Below are 19,228 nucleotides of genomic sequence, written 5' to 3' on the forward strand. Positions count from 1 at the left end.
GACAAGCAAATACCACCTTTCACTTTGCTGATGGGAAGAGAGAGAGAGATAGAGAGAGATAGATATGGATGGATATAGAGAGATAGAGATGTGGAGAGATGTGGAGAGATATAGAGAGATGTACAGAGATGTACAGAGATATAGAGAGATGTACAGAGATGTACAGAGATATAGAGAGATGTGGAGAGATATAGAGAGATATAGAGAGAGATATAGAGAGAGACAGACACAGACAGAGAGACACAGACAGACAGACAGAGAGAGAGAGAGAGAGCACTGATCGACACATAATGGGTACTGCAAAAACGGCTGAACCGATCGCAACGAAATTTTGGGTGGGTAATCTTGGGACCCCCGGGAGTAAAATAGGCTGCATTGTTTTTCCAATTTTCAAGTTTTTCCAAACACGATGGAATACTATTTACGGATATGAACAGTGATTTGGCTTTTATTGAAATTCTACAAATACTGTTTAGATTTTGATGATTTGCGTGTGATATGATTTAACGGATGTTTATATAAATCGTTTAAAATAAAAAAAGCCTTCAATTTCTGATATTTTGCCTTTTCATTTGGGCCTCCCAATTGAAGCCCCGCCTGTACAGCGGGTACCGTTGCTGGTATCCCATAATGTCAAAGTTGAATTTTTGGTTTAGAATGTTTTACAAAATAATTAAAAATGAAATACAGAAATATCTAATTACCTCCGCGGCCGAACCACGTGACCGATGACGTCATCATTGTTTTTTTTTCTCCACCAATTTTTCCCTAGATGATGCTCAAGAAATTTCATCTTGATTTGGATGAAGTTTTGTAACTGTCGAATTATCATATCATGAGTGAGGTACCTACCTGTGCTACGCACGGGTGGAAAGCCAATAGCAAACAAACAATGCGGCAACGGTAAATGCTAAACCATGGAACCAATAATTTCAACATTCCTTTGTGCCACCATCAGTCGCACGTCAGACGTGGACAGCAGGTTCGTGTAAGACTTAGACTTTGGTTAAAAAAAAAAACTGCAACTGGGAAACCATGAACCAATAAATTCCACATTCCTGTGTCACCTGCAGTCGAACATCAAGCATGGACAGCAGGTTCGTGAATGACTTGCATGAAAAATATACCTGTTTGAATGGTTCTGTACCCAGTCAATGGCGAATCTGCATATGACGATCCATGAATGTGATGGTTAGAAAGTCGAAACCCTCATGTCATTTCCTCATTAATGCTATTTAATATTTAAAAAATTAACTTTTACCAACACTTGTGACATAAATATTTAAATCCGTGCTGACATTACATCCGGATATGGAGCAGTTCCATACGGTTGGAAATTCAAAATCATAATTGTATTCACTCAATTACAAACATCATTCCAATCATATATTAATACTATAACAAAATACTGTGTTAAATGACGGCTGTATTGAGATATTATCAAACCAGCTCATTGTCATCGTCTGTTCACTTCTGACTTATTTTTTTCCAAGATGGCACCCATACCACGTGACCGATGATCTCATAATTATTAAAAATTCTACAGGTGGAGGTGCACATATGGTGAAAATTTCCTGTCAATCAGACCAACGGTTGCAGAGAAAAATCATATTTATTCTGTGCAGACAAACAGACAGACAAACAAACGGACTTGAATGCAATACCCTCTCCTCTGGCGAGGGTAAAAATCTAAATTGTGGTTTACTACTCCGAGGGTTGTAAGACCTTGACCTTTAACCCGGAGGGGATTGATGTAAATGAAGCATAAATACACATTGCTCAAGGCTATAAACAGAGGGTAATTTTGTTCTGATCAGCGATGCATTGGTTGAGTTTTGGTGAAAAATGTGAAAATGACAATAATTCGGTCATTATTTTTAAATTCAGTTCAGGGTCAAAAAAATAGATCAATTCCACGTACCTTCGATTCACATTATTGATGCAAAATGTATTTTTTATAAAAGCAACAACCACCACAGACGTGAGACGCAGAAGGAACAGCGTGACTGGTTGAATGTGTGTGCGGCGTCTCACCGCAATTCCTTCGGTCCCTCCAAGCTGGGTCGATGCCGCTTTTCAGGCAGTATCAAGCAATCTCCTTGTATCGGGTATTTCCCCATATCCGGCCGATGCCTTTACATCCTCGGGCGCCCACACGACCTGGTAGCGGTCGGCCCCTCCTCTCCCGTTCAGCATTGGTCACTGGTGGCTTGGTGGATGGAACGAGCCCCTTTCTGCAACCCAATCTTTGGGTGGCTATCTGTTATTGCTGTTCGACATAATTTCAGTCCCAATCTTTGCAATGCGCAGGCCATATTAGTGCCAGAAAAAAAAAACACTTTGGACTGATAACAGAATATTATACACAAAATAAAAGGTCAAAAGGGGTGGCGGTTTTTAGACACTGACAAAGAGGGTATTGTCGCGTGGACGGCTCTATTAAAACGGAGCACACCACAAATGACCAATTGAGCGTTACTTTGAGGCATTGTTCAATAGCGGATGTTATATCTACGCGTGGGGGGGAGAGAGAAGAAGAGGAAGCTGGCAGCTTTTACCCGACGGTCCCGCGACCTGCGTGGCAGCCTTCAACCCTGCAAAGTAACTCAAGCGAACACCGATGTAAAATGTACAGGGGAAAGAATAAAAAATATTTATTCTAATGGAATGCCAGGACAAGAGAAACACGACGATGTAACCAAAACCTAATTTGGGATCCCACACACCAGACTTACACAAGGACGAAGGGATAATAAAATGAAAAGAACCGTTGTGTGATTTATCGTGCACTCAGCTCAATCGGCACCTTGCCAGTGATCGTCCAGTCCGAGCACGCACTCCGGTGTTGGCGGGAAGTAGGCCTCAATCCGCCTCGTTCGCGTGCTGCTGGGCCTCACCGGGCATCCCGCTCACCCCGGCCTTGTAGTGTTCCAGCGGCAAGCCGCCCTCGTCCATGCGCAATCGCTCGCGATGTCCGGAACCAAGAGGAGAGAGTCGATGGCGGAGGAAGGCGTAAGGGCAATTGAGATAGAAGGGAAGAGAGTCCAAGGTGAGGAGAAGGACGTACAGGCGCGAAGGGATCCAGAACCAGAGGGGCAAAATGTTGGCCAGCGAGTTCTTTTACCGCCCGCCGTGTTACGTCAGCTGTCCTCTCCACCAATGGCCACGTCACTTCTCTCTCATGCCATCAGTCGGTCGCCAATCAGTACGTTGCTTCCTTCTACCTTCCTTCCACCAATCCGAGGGAAGCTTCTTGCCCCTCCCTCTACCAATCTGCGGGCTTCATCCTGCCTCATCTCCCTATTGGTGGTGTCTCGTCCAATCGCTGCCCCTCTGGGTGTGTCTATTGTCTGCTTGCTCGATGTTTATTCGCCATGTTGGCGCAATGCGTGAGCGCTTCCTGCCTGTACTTCCCTTCTTCCGGTGAGTTTTGTTGTGGGGGGGGGGGGGGGGGGGGGGATTTAATTAGTGTGTGTGCTAATGGGCCTGTCTAGCGTCTATGGTGTAGTGCCATATGGGACAATGGATAAATCACCAGGTCTCACGAACAGGGGAATTTTCATAATCCCTACTCTATTTAACACAAGGCCATCCTCGTATGACCACAAAGATACACTTGTGCGAACAAACCGCCTAAACAAACTTATTACATGTGGGGTTCCCTATCACCATAATTGGAGCATGATACCGACACAGATATACCTGATCTATATATCACTCTACCCCAAAATTAATAATAGTGTAGCAGCATAGCAAACCTGTTGTGCATTTTGTGATATAAGCACCAAATTTGGCACAAATGTACATTAATATGTTGCGAACATTTTCAGATATTGGGCCACTTGAAATTCCGTAATTTTTTTTTTCAAATTTTTTCAAATTTCGTAATTTCAAATTTTTCGGGTGACACCGTCACAATTTCGGTCTTCGAGGCCGGCCGATATAGTGGGGCGGCTTAGCCCAAATATTCAAAAGAATTGTGCATTTTGTGATACAAGCACCAAATTTGGCACAAATGTACATTAATATGTTGCGAACATTGTGTGGTCAGCAATGAAGACGAGAGTCTGAATTACATGTATGCAAAAGACCTTGTGAACCAGTGAAGCAAATACACGGGTAAGCATGAATTAAATATAGGGCATGATATAATTTCCATGATGTTTACCTCTACACTCAATGGTGGAAGGAGGTAATGTTTTGATCCCAGCTTGTCTGTATGTCTGTTTGTCTGTTAGTCCACAAAATTCCAGACAAAGCTTGTAGTAGTGGTAGTTGTAGTGGTAGTGGTGATAACAGAAATTGTTATATAGAACTGAACTTATATTATTATTATATGCAGAAAATAACTTCATTTCTATATGCCCTGCAGTGGACAGGTTAATTGGTTTATGCACTGAAGGGGTCACCCTGGTGTGCACTGCTGTGTTCTGCCTCACTGAGTTGTTCAGGTATGATGTACTCAGCACAAGCTTCCGGTCGGCCCGGAGGTGGGGGTGCGGGGCCTGTCACGGAACGTCAAAACAAACGGCCTGCCGGGGCCGCCCAAAAGTCGGGCGTGAGGGGCGCGTCCACTAATGGAACGCCTCTCGCTTCCCAGATCGAGGGCCACGTGGTCAGGAGAACCTCGTCCCTTCCGGTCACACTTTGCCTATCGGCCGGCCTCGAAGACCGAAATTGTGACGGTGTCACCCGAAAAATTTGAAATTACGAAATTTGAAAAAATTTGAAAAAAAAAATTACGGAATTTCAAGTGGCCCAATATCTGAAAATGTTCGCAACATATTAATGTACATTTGTGCCAAATTTGGTGCTTGTATCACAAAATGCACAATTCTTTTGAATATTTGGGCTAAGCCGCCCCACTATAATAGTATGTTTGGTGGCTCTATAAAAATTAGCAATACATCTGCAATCACATTTAATTACTTCATGCTTATTTTAAAATAATTATGAAGGAAACTGGTGTGGATTAGCTCGCTCCGCTCGCCTGACAACAGTCCCTACAGAGGCACGATCTTGTTTTAACTGAAGATAATGACTTGAATGAACTTGAGTTGCTGTGCTGTCATTATTTACACCAATCATAATACAAACATTTCTTTTGGACAAATGTATTTGTAATATTGGTGATATTATAATCGAAAAAGGCCCAAGTGATCTAAAGCTCGAAATGGACAAGGGTCCAAGCTGATATAATGGGTCTTTGGTTTCTTAAGGGTCTTTAAGGTCTTTGGGGTCGTTTGTGTTCTCGAGGTCTTTTGGGTCTCAAGGGTATTTTGGGTCTTCTGGGTCTTTTGGGTTATCTGGGTCTTTAAAGGTCTTTGGGGTATTTTTGGCCCTTGAGGTAGTTTGGGTCTTATGTGTCCTCTGGGTCTTTTGGGTTTTTAATGGTCTTTGGGGTATTTAAGTCCTTTTGGGTCCTCAAAGTATTTGGGTCTTCTGGGTATTTGTGTCATCTGGGTCTTTTGAGTCTTTAAGGGTATTTGTGGTATTTTGGGTCATTGGGGGTATTTTGGGTACTTTTGGGTCTTCGGGGGTCTTTAGGAGTCTTGGTGGTCTTAAGGGTATTGGGGGACTTAAAGGGTTTTCAAAGCCTTAAGGGGTCTCAGCAGTCTAAAGGGTCGAAAGGTATATACCAATGTACGTAATTAATAGACAATGAAACCAACATTCAAGCAGTTCATAATATGTACGTTTTGGTCACAGCATTATATATATAGCATTATATTTATTTGAAGAACAAGACGTTTTGGTTACAAATATACAAATATACATACACACATACAGTATATATTATATAACCATATATCTTTCCTCCCTAGCAATAAGATATCTGCTCTATATTATGCATTATTCACTCTTGGGAGCCATTTGCACAACAATATCAAAAACGTCGTCATTGGAAGAGAAGTTATGAAGGCCGTGCATGACAAATGTGGGAAGGATTTTGGTTTGTGGTCATTTTGCCAACTTCGGAAGGATGACAGGCTCAGTCAATCCACGTGGTGTTAATTCAACGGCACGACAGGGGCTCAAACCGAAGACCCTATAATATCTTAAGGCAGCCACCTTAACGTGAAGCCAACAGCATGCCTCCAATTGGACAGGGCAAACCAGGGCACTTGGAATTGAGAATTGAGAGGTCAACACCACCACCACCACCAGTGCATTTCCTCGGTATCAAAATAAGTCCTTATTTACACGAAATCTGTTTTGCTTGTTCAAATAGAATGTGGCTGAGGTCTGGTAGTAATGGTACTGATAATCCCGCACACCAGATCAACTCACCCAGCAATTTAACCGCATCCGGTCATGGTGGGAAATTGAAGTACACCATCAGCAATAACTGTGTAATTATATTATTAGTATTTGTTACGAATCAATCTTTTACACAAGTTACTCAACTTTTTGGACTGTTCAAGTTAATAAACATACAAGGACATGGAGAGAGCGTGGGCACAAAAAAGCAATGTGCCTGCTCGAGTATGTGGAGGGTTCAAATGTATTTGATCGAGTGCAGTGCCTCAGAAAGTATTCACACCCCTTGACTTTTTCACATTTTGTTGTGTTACAGCCTGATTTTAAAATGGATTAAATTGCGATGTTTTGTCACAGATCGACACATAATACCCCATAATGTCAAAAGGGGATTTTCTTTTTTAGAAACTTTTTCAAAACAATTAAAAATTAAATACAGAAAGATCTCATTTACATAAGTATTCAGCCTCCTAAGCCTTTGACAACGATTACAGCTTTAGGTCTTCTTGGGTATGTCTGTATCAGCTTTTCACATCTGGATTTGGGGAGTTTCCCCATTCTTTCTTGCAGATTTGCTCAAGCTCTATCAAGTAGGATGGGAGCGTCTGTGAACAGCAATCTTCAAGTCTTTACACAGATTCTCAATGGGATTCAAATCTGGGCTTTGGCTGGACCACTCGAGGACTGTCAAGTTCTTGATCTGAAGCCATTCCAGCATTGATTTGGCTGTAGGCTTTGGGTCATTGTCCTGTTGGAACAAAAATCACCGCAGTCGAAGGTATTTTGCACTCTGTAGCAGGTTCTCCTCAAGGATTTGCCTGTATTGTTCTTTTGGACTTAATGGTGGATTTGCCTGTATATTGTTGATTGTTCCCTCTATCCTTACAAGTCTCTCAGTCCTTGCCGCTGAAGAGCATCCCCATAGCACGATGCTGCCGCCACCATGTTTCACGTTAGGGACGGTGTTAGATGGGTGATGTGCCGTGCTCGGTTTCCACCAGACATAGCGCTTTGCATTCAGGCCAAATAATTAAATTTTCGTCTCATCAGACTACAGAATATTTTGCCTCATGCTCTCAGTTTTCATGTGTCTTTTTGCAGACTCCAGGTGTGCTGTCATTTACCTTTTTCTCAGGAGTAGCTTTCTTCTGGCCACTTTCCCATAAAGCCTGGATTTTCAAAGTACTGCAGAGACTGTTGTCTCCTGGCAGGTTCTCCCATCTCAGCCAAGGAACTCTGTAGTTCTGTCAGTGGTCATTGGTTTCTTGGTAACTTCCCTGATCAAGGTCCCTTCTTGCCCGGTTGCTCAGTTTGTCGGATGGCCAGCTCTAGGAAGGGTCTGGGTAAATCCATATTCTTTCCATTTCCTAATGATGGAGCTCACTGTGCTCTTGGGAACTTTCAACACTAGAAATTGTTTTATACCCTTCCTCAGATCTTTGCCTCCTCACAATTTTATCTCAGAGCTCTACGGCCAGCTCCTTGGACTTCATGGTAGAGTTTCTGCTATGACATGCACTGTCAACTGTTTGACCTTATATAGGAAGGTGTGTTTCTTCCTAAATCATGTCCAATCAATTGAATTGGCACAGGTGGTCACCAATGAAGTTGTATGGACATCTCAAGGATGATCAAAGGAAATTGGATGCACCTGAGCTCAATTTGGAGTGTCATAGCAAAGGGGTTGAATACGTATTGACTCAAGACATTTCAGCTTTTTATTTTTAATTATTTTGTGAAAAAGATTCTAAAAAAAAAAACATTCCACTTTGACATTATGGGTGACAAAAAACAAAAACTTTGACAGTGACAAAAAAAATCTCAATTTAATCCATCTTCAATTCAGTCTGTAACATAACAAAATGTGAAAAGGTCAAGGGGTGTCAATGATACTGCAGCGGTTCTAGGAACCGGCACCGAAGGCAATGGCACCCAGCATCCAGGTCCTCGGGTAGTTATTTCCATAATATAAAATTAGAGTAGTCCCTTTCCCCTTTAGTGGGGCGGCTTAGCCCAAATATTCAAAAGAATTGTGCATTTTGTGAAACAAGCACCAAATTTGGCACAAATGTACATTAATATGTTGCGAACATTTTCAGATATTGGGCCACTTGAAATTCCGTAATTTTTTTTTTCAAATTTTTTCAAATTTCGTAATTTCAAATTTTTCGGGTGACACCGTCACAATTTCGGTCTTCGAGGCCGGCCGATAGGCAAAGTGTGACCGGAAGGGACGAGGTTCTCCTGACCACGTGGCCCTCGATCTGGGAAGCGAGAGGCGTTCCATTAGTGGACGCGCCCCTCACGCCCGACTTTTGGGCGGCCCCGGCAGGCCGTTTGTTTTGACGTTCCGTGACAGGCCCCGCACCCCCACCTCCGGGCCGACCGGAAGCTTGTGCTGAGTACATCATACCTGAACAACTCAGTGAGGCAGAACACAGCAGTGCACACCAGGGTGACCCCTTCAGTGCATAAACCAATTAACCTGTCCACTGCAGGGCATATAGAAATGAAGTTATTTTCTGCATATAATAATAATATAAGTTCAGTTCTATATAACAATTTCTGTTATCACCACTACCACTACAACTACCACTACTACAAGCTTTGTCTGGAATTTTGTGGACTAACAGACAAACAGACATACAGACAAGCTGGGATCAAAACATTACCTCCTTCCACCATTGAGTGTAGAGGTAAACATCATGGAAATTATATCATGCCCTAGATTTAATTCATGCTTACCCGTGTATTTGCTTCACTGGTTCACAAGGTCTTTTGCATACATGTAATTCAGACTCTCGTCTTCATTGCTGACCACACAATGTTCGCAACATATTAATGTACATTTGTGCCAAATTTGGTGCTTGTATCACAAAATGCACAATTCTTTTGAATATTTGGGCTAAGCCGCCCCACTATATCGGCCGGCCTCGAAGACCGAAATTGTGACGGTGTCACCCGAAAAATTTGAAATTACGAAATTTGAAAAAATTTGAAAAAAAAAATTACGGAATTTCAAGTGGCCCAATATCTGAAAATGTTCGCAACATATTAATGTACATTTGTGCCAAATTTGGTGCTTGTATCACAAAATGCACAACAGGTTTGCTATGCTGCTACACTACTTGTGTCATAGGTTAGAATGTGATATAATGTGTTGGTGAAGGGATATAAATGTTTACCCCTTTTCTCCCCATTCCCTATGGGTTAATTTTAAACCGAGCGTCAGGGCACGCGCCGTGCAATGTGGCGCTAATTTGCGCCAAAAGCTGGTTCGAATCGCATGCCAGAACCCAACGATCCCTTTCCCTTATCCCCCCATAATCTTATTTTACACGACCCCATAAGTTCCCAACATTTACCAATATAATAATGAATACACGTTTTTATTTACAGTTGGGTTTATTCACACGTTACTTTCCATTAAATTAAGACATTGTACAGGCCATGCATTACCAACTGACTTGAAATGCAGATCTTTGTCCCATGGCGTGGCCGAGGGACCGTCTGGTGAAAATTGGCTGTGAACGTCTGGCGAGGGCGGGGCTAAGCGGGGATGCGCCAATCGGCATCCCAGATTTTGCCAAGAGAATTCTCGATCCACCTTTTGGCCCCGCCCCTGTTAAGGGATTATAAAAGTGCCGCAGGACATAACATGAGCATGTTGATTCTTGGGTTTGATCCTGCACATTGGTTCTTGGCTTTGGTCCTGCCTTCAGTGATCGACCGGTCGGTGTTTGCTCTGCGGGGCTTTGTGGAAGGATGATTGGGGTTCAAGAGGTGGTGCTCACGTTGTGGGTCGAGATGGGAGTCGAAGCATTGGGACAGACGGAGCGAGCGCATTGTCAGGCGCATGTTTGGGCTGAAGCCAAGACACACAGACACACACACACACACACACACACACACACACACACACACACACACACAAACACACGCACACACACACACATACATCACAGACAGACATATACACACACACACACACACACACAGACATATACACATATACATACACACACACACACACACACACACACGCACACATACACACATACATACATACACACACACACATACACACATACAGACACATGCATCACAGACAGACATATACACACACACACACACAGACATATACACATATACATACACATATACAGTACGATGACATCCAGCTTTTCATCTCCACCAAGTCCGTCTCCACCGCCACCCACTCTATCCTGACAAACTGCATCACTGAAATAAAATCCTGGCTTCAAATCAACTTCCTCAAACTTAACTGTGATAAATCTGAAATAATCATCATTGGCCCAAAAACGCTCACAAAATCCACCCATAACTTTGCCCTCAACATCGACGGTTTCCCAGTATCCACCTCCCCTCACATCCGGAATCTTGGCATCATCTTTGACCAAACCCTCTCCTTCGACAAATACACTAAACAGATCACAAAGACAGCCTTCTTTCACCTGAAAAACATCGCCCTTCTCCATCCATCCCTCTCCTCCGTGGCTGCAGAAACCCTCATCCACGCCTTCATCACTTCCCGTCTGGACTACTGCAATAGCCTCCTTTATGGTTCACCCTCAACAATCACCAATAAACTCCAATACATTCAGAACTCCGCTGCCCGTCTACTCACCCATTCCCGGACCCGTGACCACATCACCCCCGTCCTTTACAAGCTTCACTGGCTCCCCATCTCCCAGAGAATCCAGTACAAAATCCTCCTCTTGACCTACAAAGCCCTCCATAACCTGGCCCCATCCTACCTGGCTGACCTCCTCTCCAGACACACTCCCACCCGCAACCTCCGCTCTGCTGGTACCAACCTCCTGACCCCCCCCCCATCCGGACCAAATTTAGATCCTGGGGGGACAGGGCCTTCTCCATCGCTGCTCCCACCCTCTGGAACTCACTACCTCACACCATCAGAGACTCCTCCTCACTCACCACATTCAAAACATCACTCAAGACCCACCTGTTCAACACTGCATTCAACATTTAACCCACAGCATCTAACCCCTGACTATCTCCTCTCCTTCTCCCTCCTTTGTGCTTTGAATATTTCCCTATTGATTCTTCTTTTTTGTAATTGTTTTTATGTTTTGCTATGCATTATGTTTTGCACTCTGTCAAAGCGTCTTTGGGCTTCCTGAAAAGCGCTATATAAAATAAATGCATTATTATTATTATTATTACATACACACACACAAACACACACAAACACATACACACACACACACACACACACACACACACACACACACACACACACACACACACACACACACACACACACACACACACCACACACACACATAAATTTTATTTAAAAAAATTATTGTATTGTGGCGACCCATGGGACCCCCAAGCGAGACATGCATCAGAATCTCCTTGCTCCAGCCGGTGACGTCACCGGCGGGGAACCACGGCGCCAGAGTGGCTGGTCACGTGACCACCAAAGCGTGCCGCGCGTGCGGGTATAATCAGCTGCACCTGTTGATCACGTGACCACCGAAGCACGCCTCGCCTGAGAGGCGTGGCTTTCGGTTTCGGTTTCGGTTTCTGGTTCTGCTTTATAAGGCAGCCCGATAAACGGGCTTTTGAGAGTTTCAGTGTTCCCGAGTTGGTTTTACGAATAAATATCTTCTCGGACGAGTTTGTGCCTTGCCATCCTTTTGTCCGTATCATGCTGGAGCCCGGACTCCTTCAGTATATTAAAAAAAAAAAACAACCCACCTTTAGAGGCCATTTTTCCCCGCAAGCAGGGCTTGGCCTTTTTCGGGAACCGTGGTAGTTGTTGTTTTTCGGTCCCCTTTTTGAAGCAATGTTTTACGGCCGGATGCCCTTCCTGACGCCAACCCTTTTTGCCGCCTTTAGCGACAAACAGGGAATTATCAGTGAACTGGTACTCAATTAGCCGACCTCGGAAGGATGACAGGCTGAGTCAACCCCCCTGGCGTTAATTCAGCGATCGACCGGGATTCGAACCCAGGATCCTAAGTTATCCTAAGCTGACACCCTAGCCACTAGCCCAACACCAGGGTTCACATAGGTTCACATTCTATTTATATACTCCTTCAGTATATAAATTTTTATTTACCGACGATGTTATAAATGTTTATGTTGAGTAAAAAGTCGAAGAATTAAAGATTTGAGATTTTTTCACGAAAGCACAATATTACACGAACGCTAATATTGTATTTCCCTTGGAATAGGTTTCCCCCCTGGAATCCAAAAATTCCCCCCAGGTTGGGAAATGCTGTCCTAAGCTCAAGTTTAACAGTTGGGAACGAATTTCCTGTTTGTAAATATTTATTCCTCCTTGCTCTTAGTAAATACTAACCGTCGTTAATTCATGTTTATATCAGAACACCATGATATATGTAAAGACCATTTCATATTTTGAACAAAGGTAAGAGGAATGGATATTTATACTTTCTCCTCCAATTCGAAAGGAAAATCAGGAAACGTGACGTCAGTCCACAGATGAAAAATAGCTTGCGCATGCGCAGAACCGCTCTCTGCCATTCACTTCCTGATTGCTCTCACGATGGTAAGAAACCCGCGGTGGTTGCGTTTTAGATTCGTATTTTGATCTTTCCTGCGTTCGGACTGGATGTGATTGGTGCACTTCGTGTCATATTTAAACTGGATTGATCCTAAATGCTTGAATGAACCTTAACCTGCCGCTTGTACTTCGCTACTATTGATAATAATCTATCGACGTGAATAACTTCGCTTTAAGGGCGGGACTGGTCTAGTGGTTGGGGCAACATTTCGGACTTTCCAATTAGGGGGGTGGGGGTGGGGGTGTATTTAGAACCCCTATTGTAGGGTTGGGGCGTATTTGGAACCCGTCTTGTACGGTTTGTGGGGCGTATTTGGAACCCCTATTGTAGGGTTGGGGCGTATTTGGAACCCCTCTTGTAGGGTCGGGGGCGTATTTGGAACCCGTCTTGTACGGTTTGTGGGGCGTATTTGGAACCCCTATTGTAGGGTTGGGGCGTATTTGGAACCCGTCTTGTACGGTTTGTGGGGTGTATTTGGAACCCCTATTGTAGGGTTGGGGGTGTATTTGGAACCCCTCTTGTAGGGTTGGGGCGTATTTGGAACCCCTCTTGTAGGGTCGGGGGCGTATTTGGAACCCGTCTTGTACGGTTTGTGGGGCGTATTTGGAACCCTTATTGTAGGGTTGGGGCGTATTTGGAACCCGTCTTGTACGGTTTGTGGGGTGTATTTGGAACCCCTATTGTAGGGTTGGGGCGTATTTGGAACCCCTCTTGTAGGGTCGGGGGCGTATTTGGAACCCGTCTTGTACGGTTTGTGGGGCGTATTTGGAACCCCTATTGTAGGGTTGGGGCGTATTTGGAACCCCTATTGTAGGGTTGGGGCGTATTTGGAACCCGTCTTGTACGGTTTGTGGGGTGTATTTGGAACCCCTATTGTAGGGTTGGGGCGTATTTGGAACCCGTCTTGTACGGTTTGTGGGGTGTATTTGGAACCCCTATTGTAGGGTTGGGGGTGTATTTGGAACCCCTATTGTAGGGTTGGGGCGTATTTGGAACCCGTCTTGTACGGTTTGTGGGGCGTATTTGGAACCCCTCTTGTAGGGTTGGGGGCGTATTTGGAACCCCTCTTGTAGGGTTGGGGGCGTGTTTGGAACCCCTCTTGTAGGGTTGGGGGCGTATTTGGAACCCCTCTTGTAGGGTTGGGGGCGTATTTGGAACCCCTATTGTAGGGTTGGGGCGTATTTGGAACCCGTCTTGTACGGTTTGTGGGGCGTATTTGGAACCCCTCTTGTACTTGTAGGGTTGGGGGCGTATTTGGAACCCCTCTTGTAGGGTTGGGGGCGTATTTGGAACCCCTCTTGTAGGGTTGGGGGCGTATTTGGAACCCCTCTTGGATGGACAAACCCCTCTTTGCTCTCCCTCCAAATTAGATTTTTTTTTTTTTTTTTTAAATCTTGTCTTTTTAGTTTCGTGAATTTTTATCATTTTTTTTTCTCGCTCCATAAAGCGCTTTATAACGAACCCATTTGATTGATTGTTAGTTGGGAGTCCATTTGAGGGTGCTCTGTGTTACTCGCATGGCGAGTTGGGGGTATTCCTGCCCCTCTCCCGGTCTCTCCCAATACCCGGTGATTACTCGTTCAGTGATAATTATTGTACAATCTACATTGGCATGAAGAATTGAGATCTGAAAGTGTTGTTTCACAGATGCGACCTTCACACACGATTCGTTAGACCGAGGAGGTGATGGGGAAAAAGTGGTTAATAATAGGTGGTGGGTGGACGGCACCATGGGGTGGTTTGGGGTTACGTTTAACTAATGGGTGCCCAGGGTCTGCGCATCGGCCAAGGTGGTCATGAAAAATGTGTACCTCATGCCCCAAAATACGTAAATAAATACCCACACATCCATCATTGTATGCCGTTCAATTAACCCTGCACCAATGAACCCTCCATGGCACTATTTGCACAGGTTATGTAACTAATGTCGATTTCTTGTAATAAAACGGTGTTGGTGCTCGTGGGTGTTAAAAGGGAAATGTAATGCGCTTTGCAGCGAAGCATGGCTCTTTTCTCATGGGGCCAGGTCCGTCTGTAGAGGGAAGACAGGAAGACAGACACCCACGACCCTCCACCCCTGGCTTTACATGAGCCACATGCATGCCTAGACTTCCGTGCAAATCTTCTGCCGAGATGTTTGTTGGTTTCTGCTATCTGTTGAGCAGCCATGACGATGGTTCAGTTTTAAAGAAGCTGTGCAGGGGTGCTTGGTATGCTGTACCCGCATTGGCCTTTGCTCTCCCTCGTACCGATTCCTTTATGTTCATGATTGCACGGCTCCATGTGATCCTCCACTTTGTAATGAAGAACCTCTTTTGTCCAGTTTACTGAGCATATTGTAATGTTATCCCCACAAAAAAAAACCAAAAAAAAAAACCTGGGGATATTGTAATAAGCTCTGTCTGTCTGGTGTCTGCCTGTTTCTCTCCTGTGTCTGTCTTTCTGTCTCTGTATCTCTCCTGTCTGTATGTCTGTCATGCCATCTGCTCATAAACGGTTGCGTCAAAATTCACCAAACTTGGTAGTTGTGATGACCACGTGGCAAGAAGGTGTGACGGTTGTCATTTTTGGGGTGGAGCCAAAAATTATATTGCTAAACTCAAAATTTGATATCGTTATTCCTGGTGGAATGTTTTGCCATCTTTGAACTTTGCTTCACGTGGGAAGCATGAGGATTTGCGACCGCACGCCATTGACTTCGCTCTAGTTTGTTGTGCAATTGACATTCTTTGTTGTTGTATTGTTTTGAGAAATCTGATCATGAATGGCAGCGGAATTCGGACGTGACCTGACAGAACTAGATACACTGACTATATTGTTGCATTATGTCTCCCGGCCAACACTCGGCCAATTTTTGTTTGATTTGTCCGGTCAGGCCAATTTTGTTTGATTTATCTGGTCAGGCCAATTTTTGTTTGATTTGTCTGGTCAGGCCAATTTTTGTTTGATTTGTCCGGTCAGGCCGATTTTTGTTTGATTTGTCTGGTCAGGCCAATTTTTGTTTGATTTGTCCGGTCAGGCCAATTTTTGTTTGATTTGTTCGGTCAGGCCAATTTTTGTTTGATTTGTCCAGTCAGGCCAATTTTTGTTTGATTTGTCCGGTCAGGCCAATTTTTGTTCGATTTGTCCGGTCAGGCCAATTTTTGTTTGATTTGTCCGGTCAGGCCAATTTTTGTTTAATTTGTCCGGTCAGGCCAATTTTTGTTTGATTTGTCCGGTCAGGCCAAGTTTTGTTTGATTTGTCCGGTCAGGCCAATTTGTGTTTGATTTGTCCAGTCAGGCCAATTTTTGTTTGATTTGTCTAGTCAGGCCAATTTTTGTTTGATTTATCCGGTCAGGCCAATTTTTGTTTGATTTGTCTGGTCAGGCCAAGTTTTGTTTGATTTGTCCGGTCAGGCCAATTTTTGTTTGATTTGTCTGGTCAGGCCAAGTTTTGTTTGATTTGTCCGGTCAGGCCAATTTGTGTTTGATTTGTCCAGTCAGGCCAATTTGTGTTTGATTTGTCCGGTCAGGCCAATTTTTGTTTGATTTGTCCGGTCAGGCCAATTTTTGTGTGATTTGTCCAGTCAGGCCAATTTTTGTTTGATTTGTCCGGTCAGGCCAATTTTTGTTTGATTTTGTCTGGTCAGGCCAATTTTTGTTTGATTTGTCCGGTCAGACCAATTTTTGTTTGATTTGTCCGGTCAGGCCAATTTTTGTTTGATTTGTCTGGTCAGGCCAATTTTTGTTTGATTTGTCCGGTCAGGCCAATTTTTTTTTTTTTGTCCGGTCAGACCAATTTTTGTTTGATTTGTCCGGTCAGGCCAATTTTTGTTTGATTTGTCCGGTCAGGCCAATTTTTGTTTGATTTGTCCGGTCAGGCCAATTTTTGTTTGATTTGTCCGGTCAGGCCAATTTTTGTTTGATTTGTCCGGTCAGGCCAATTTTTGTTTGATTTGTCCGGTCAGGCCAATTTTTGTTTGATTTGTCCGGTCAGGCCAATTTTTGTTTGATTTGTCCGGTCAGGCCAATTTTTGTTTGATTTGTCCGGTCAGGCCAATTTTTGTTTTTATGCGTTCTTGTAGGCAGCGACCTTGCGACCGTACCTGAATGCGGTGCGAGCCACGCTGCAGGCGGCGCTTTGCCTCGAGAACTTCTCGTCACAGGTAGTAGAAAGGCACAATAAGCCCGAGGTGGAGGTCAGGTACGTGCTTGTGTTCGGTCTGCACGTAGCTCAGACAATTGAGTAGCGATGGAGGCTTTTGTTGTTAACGGATTGTGGTATGTGTGGCGTGATTGCTTCCCAGGAGCAGCAAAGAACTGCTGCTGCAGCCCGTTATGGTAAGCCGCAATGAGAAAGAGAAGGTGCTCATTGAGGGGTCCATCAACTCCGTCCGCATTAGTATCGCGGTCAAACAGGTGAGTGCCTAAGTTTCCAATTTTACTTGATGCTTTCCAATTCTCCCATCCCAGTGCTTTCACACTTTTTTTTCATTTTGTTTCACTGTTTTTGTTGTGGTTGTTTTTTTTTTTACTTTATTTTTCCCCAGGCTGATGAGATTGAGAAAATCCTTTGCCACAAGTTTACTCGCTTCATGATGATGCGTGCAGAAAACTTTTTTATTCTGCGCCGCAAACCCGTGGAGGTGCGTGCCGTTTAACGATGCAGACTTCCTGGTAACTCGAAAGACTATATCATTGTTCTTCCATTGAAGATTTTTTTTTTTTTAAGTACTTCACAAGCTTAGAAGAAACGAGATGGAAATTACAAGTTCCATTTCATTGGTTTGAATTTTAGCAAGACGGCAGATTTTGAAGGCAATTCTTCTTTCTCTTTCCCCTTCCTGTTTGCTCACGTCCAGGGTTATGACATCAGTTTTCTGATCACCAACTTCCACACCGAGCAGATGTTCAAACACAAGCTGGTGGACTTCGTCATCAACTTCATGGAGGAGATCGATAAGGAGATCAGCGAGATGAAGCTGTCAGTGAATGCCCGTGCAAGGATCGTGGCTGAGGAATTCCTCAAGAATGTAATTGGACGTGTTGTGAAACGGGGGTTTTAAGATTTGAAGCAAGGGGTAAGGACCTTTTTATGTCTGTCTCACTCTGGCTTCTTGTTTCCTTCCATAGTTCTGACGAGCCGTGTCGATTGCACGTTTCCTTACTCCAAGCATGCTTGTTGAAGATCGAGTTATTCCGCCAGTCTCGAGCAGGATCAGCTGTTGGGGACTTCTTCTGTTCAAACAATTTAACCCCTTCCTTGTTTTTTTATTGCTTAGTTCTAACAGAATGGTACTTTTCCCATTCCTTGAGATTAACCACATCTTCAATGCCCATCTTTGTTTGACATTACCCACAGTACCCCTCTTCTGCTTCAAATGATTAAAGCAAGAGATTTTGTACTGCTGTGTCACCGATTCGTTCAGCTGTATACTGGGGTACCTCGCTCACTCTTCAATGGTAGTTACATGGTCATATACCTTTGAAAGTTGTTGATAGAATCGAATCCTTAAGCCTTTTAAAATTATTTTTAAACACTTGACCAGCAAGTGATTGTAAATGGTTTGTGCTAAATGATGCACAAAACAAAATGGCTTCAATGATTTTGAACAATGTTTTAATGTCGAAGGATTGAAAACAAAACTGCCCGTGCAGCAGTACAGATAACCCACTTCTGCTTCCTGTTTAATGGCTTAATGGGTTGGTTTGTGCCATGCAATGGGAGTTTAAATACAGGGGATCTTCTATACGTGTCCCACATGTCCAGGGTGTTCCAAAAAGACCCCGACAACTTTAGTTGTTAAATATTTGGAAACATTACACAACGATACCCTTTGGTTTATATGATACAGAAACTCACAAGGTTTTGTGAACACCATCAATACACTTCAAGGTGAGCTCCATTTGTCATGCGCAGGATACCGAGGCAGTACACGAGTTCTTGACATGTTCGGCTCGGCATGTTTGCATCCACAAGTGTGCATGCCTCTGTGATCCGAGAACGAAGGTCTTCCAGATTTACCACCTTGGTGTTGTAGACATCTTTGACAAACCCACACAAAAAAATGAAAGGGGGGTTATGTCTGGTGATCACGGGGGCCAGGCGGTTGGTCCGTCTAGGCCAATCCAGCGAGCTGGAAATTTTCATTCAGAACGGCTCGAATGACTAAGGCCCAATGTGGGGGAGTGCCATCCTGATGAAAAATGATATCCGGTTGCAGGTCTTCAATGTGTGGGAAGGTGAATCCTTCCAACATGTTCATGTAAATTGTTGAGGTCACTGTATCCTCCACATAGAAAAAGGGACCCAGCATGCGGTCATGGGGAAGGCCACGCCACAAATTTACCTTTAGACTGTCGTGTATGTGTTCAATGACCACGTGTGGGTTTCCAGAGCCCCAGAT

At 44.0% G+C, this 19,228-nt stretch overlaps 1 protein-coding gene across 1 annotated transcript; it reads left to right on the forward strand.

The window, feature by feature from the left end:
- Positions 1–12,773: 12,773 nt before the first annotated feature.
- Positions 12,774–18,226, forward strand: ARPC4 (actin related protein 2/3 complex subunit 4). Its single transcript, XM_068114057.2, has 6 exons — positions 12,774–12,826; positions 16,907–17,025; positions 17,129–17,240; positions 17,372–17,467; positions 17,684–17,854; positions 17,955–18,226. Exons 1-6 carry the CDS (start codon positions 12,824–12,826, stop codon positions 17,958–17,960), a joined length of 507 nt encoding a protein of 168 aa, XP_067970158.1. The 5' UTR covers positions 12,774–12,823; the 3' UTR covers positions 17,961–18,226.
- The last annotated feature ends 1,002 nt before the right edge of the window (positions 18,227–19,228 follow it).

The sequence above is a fragment of the Myxine glutinosa genome, chromosome 4, assembly GCF_964187855.1.
Source record: "Myxine glutinosa chromosome 4, kmMyxGlut1.1, whole genome shotgun sequence".
Lineage (NCBI taxonomy): Eukaryota > Metazoa > Chordata > Myxini > Myxiniformes > Myxinidae > Myxine > Myxine glutinosa.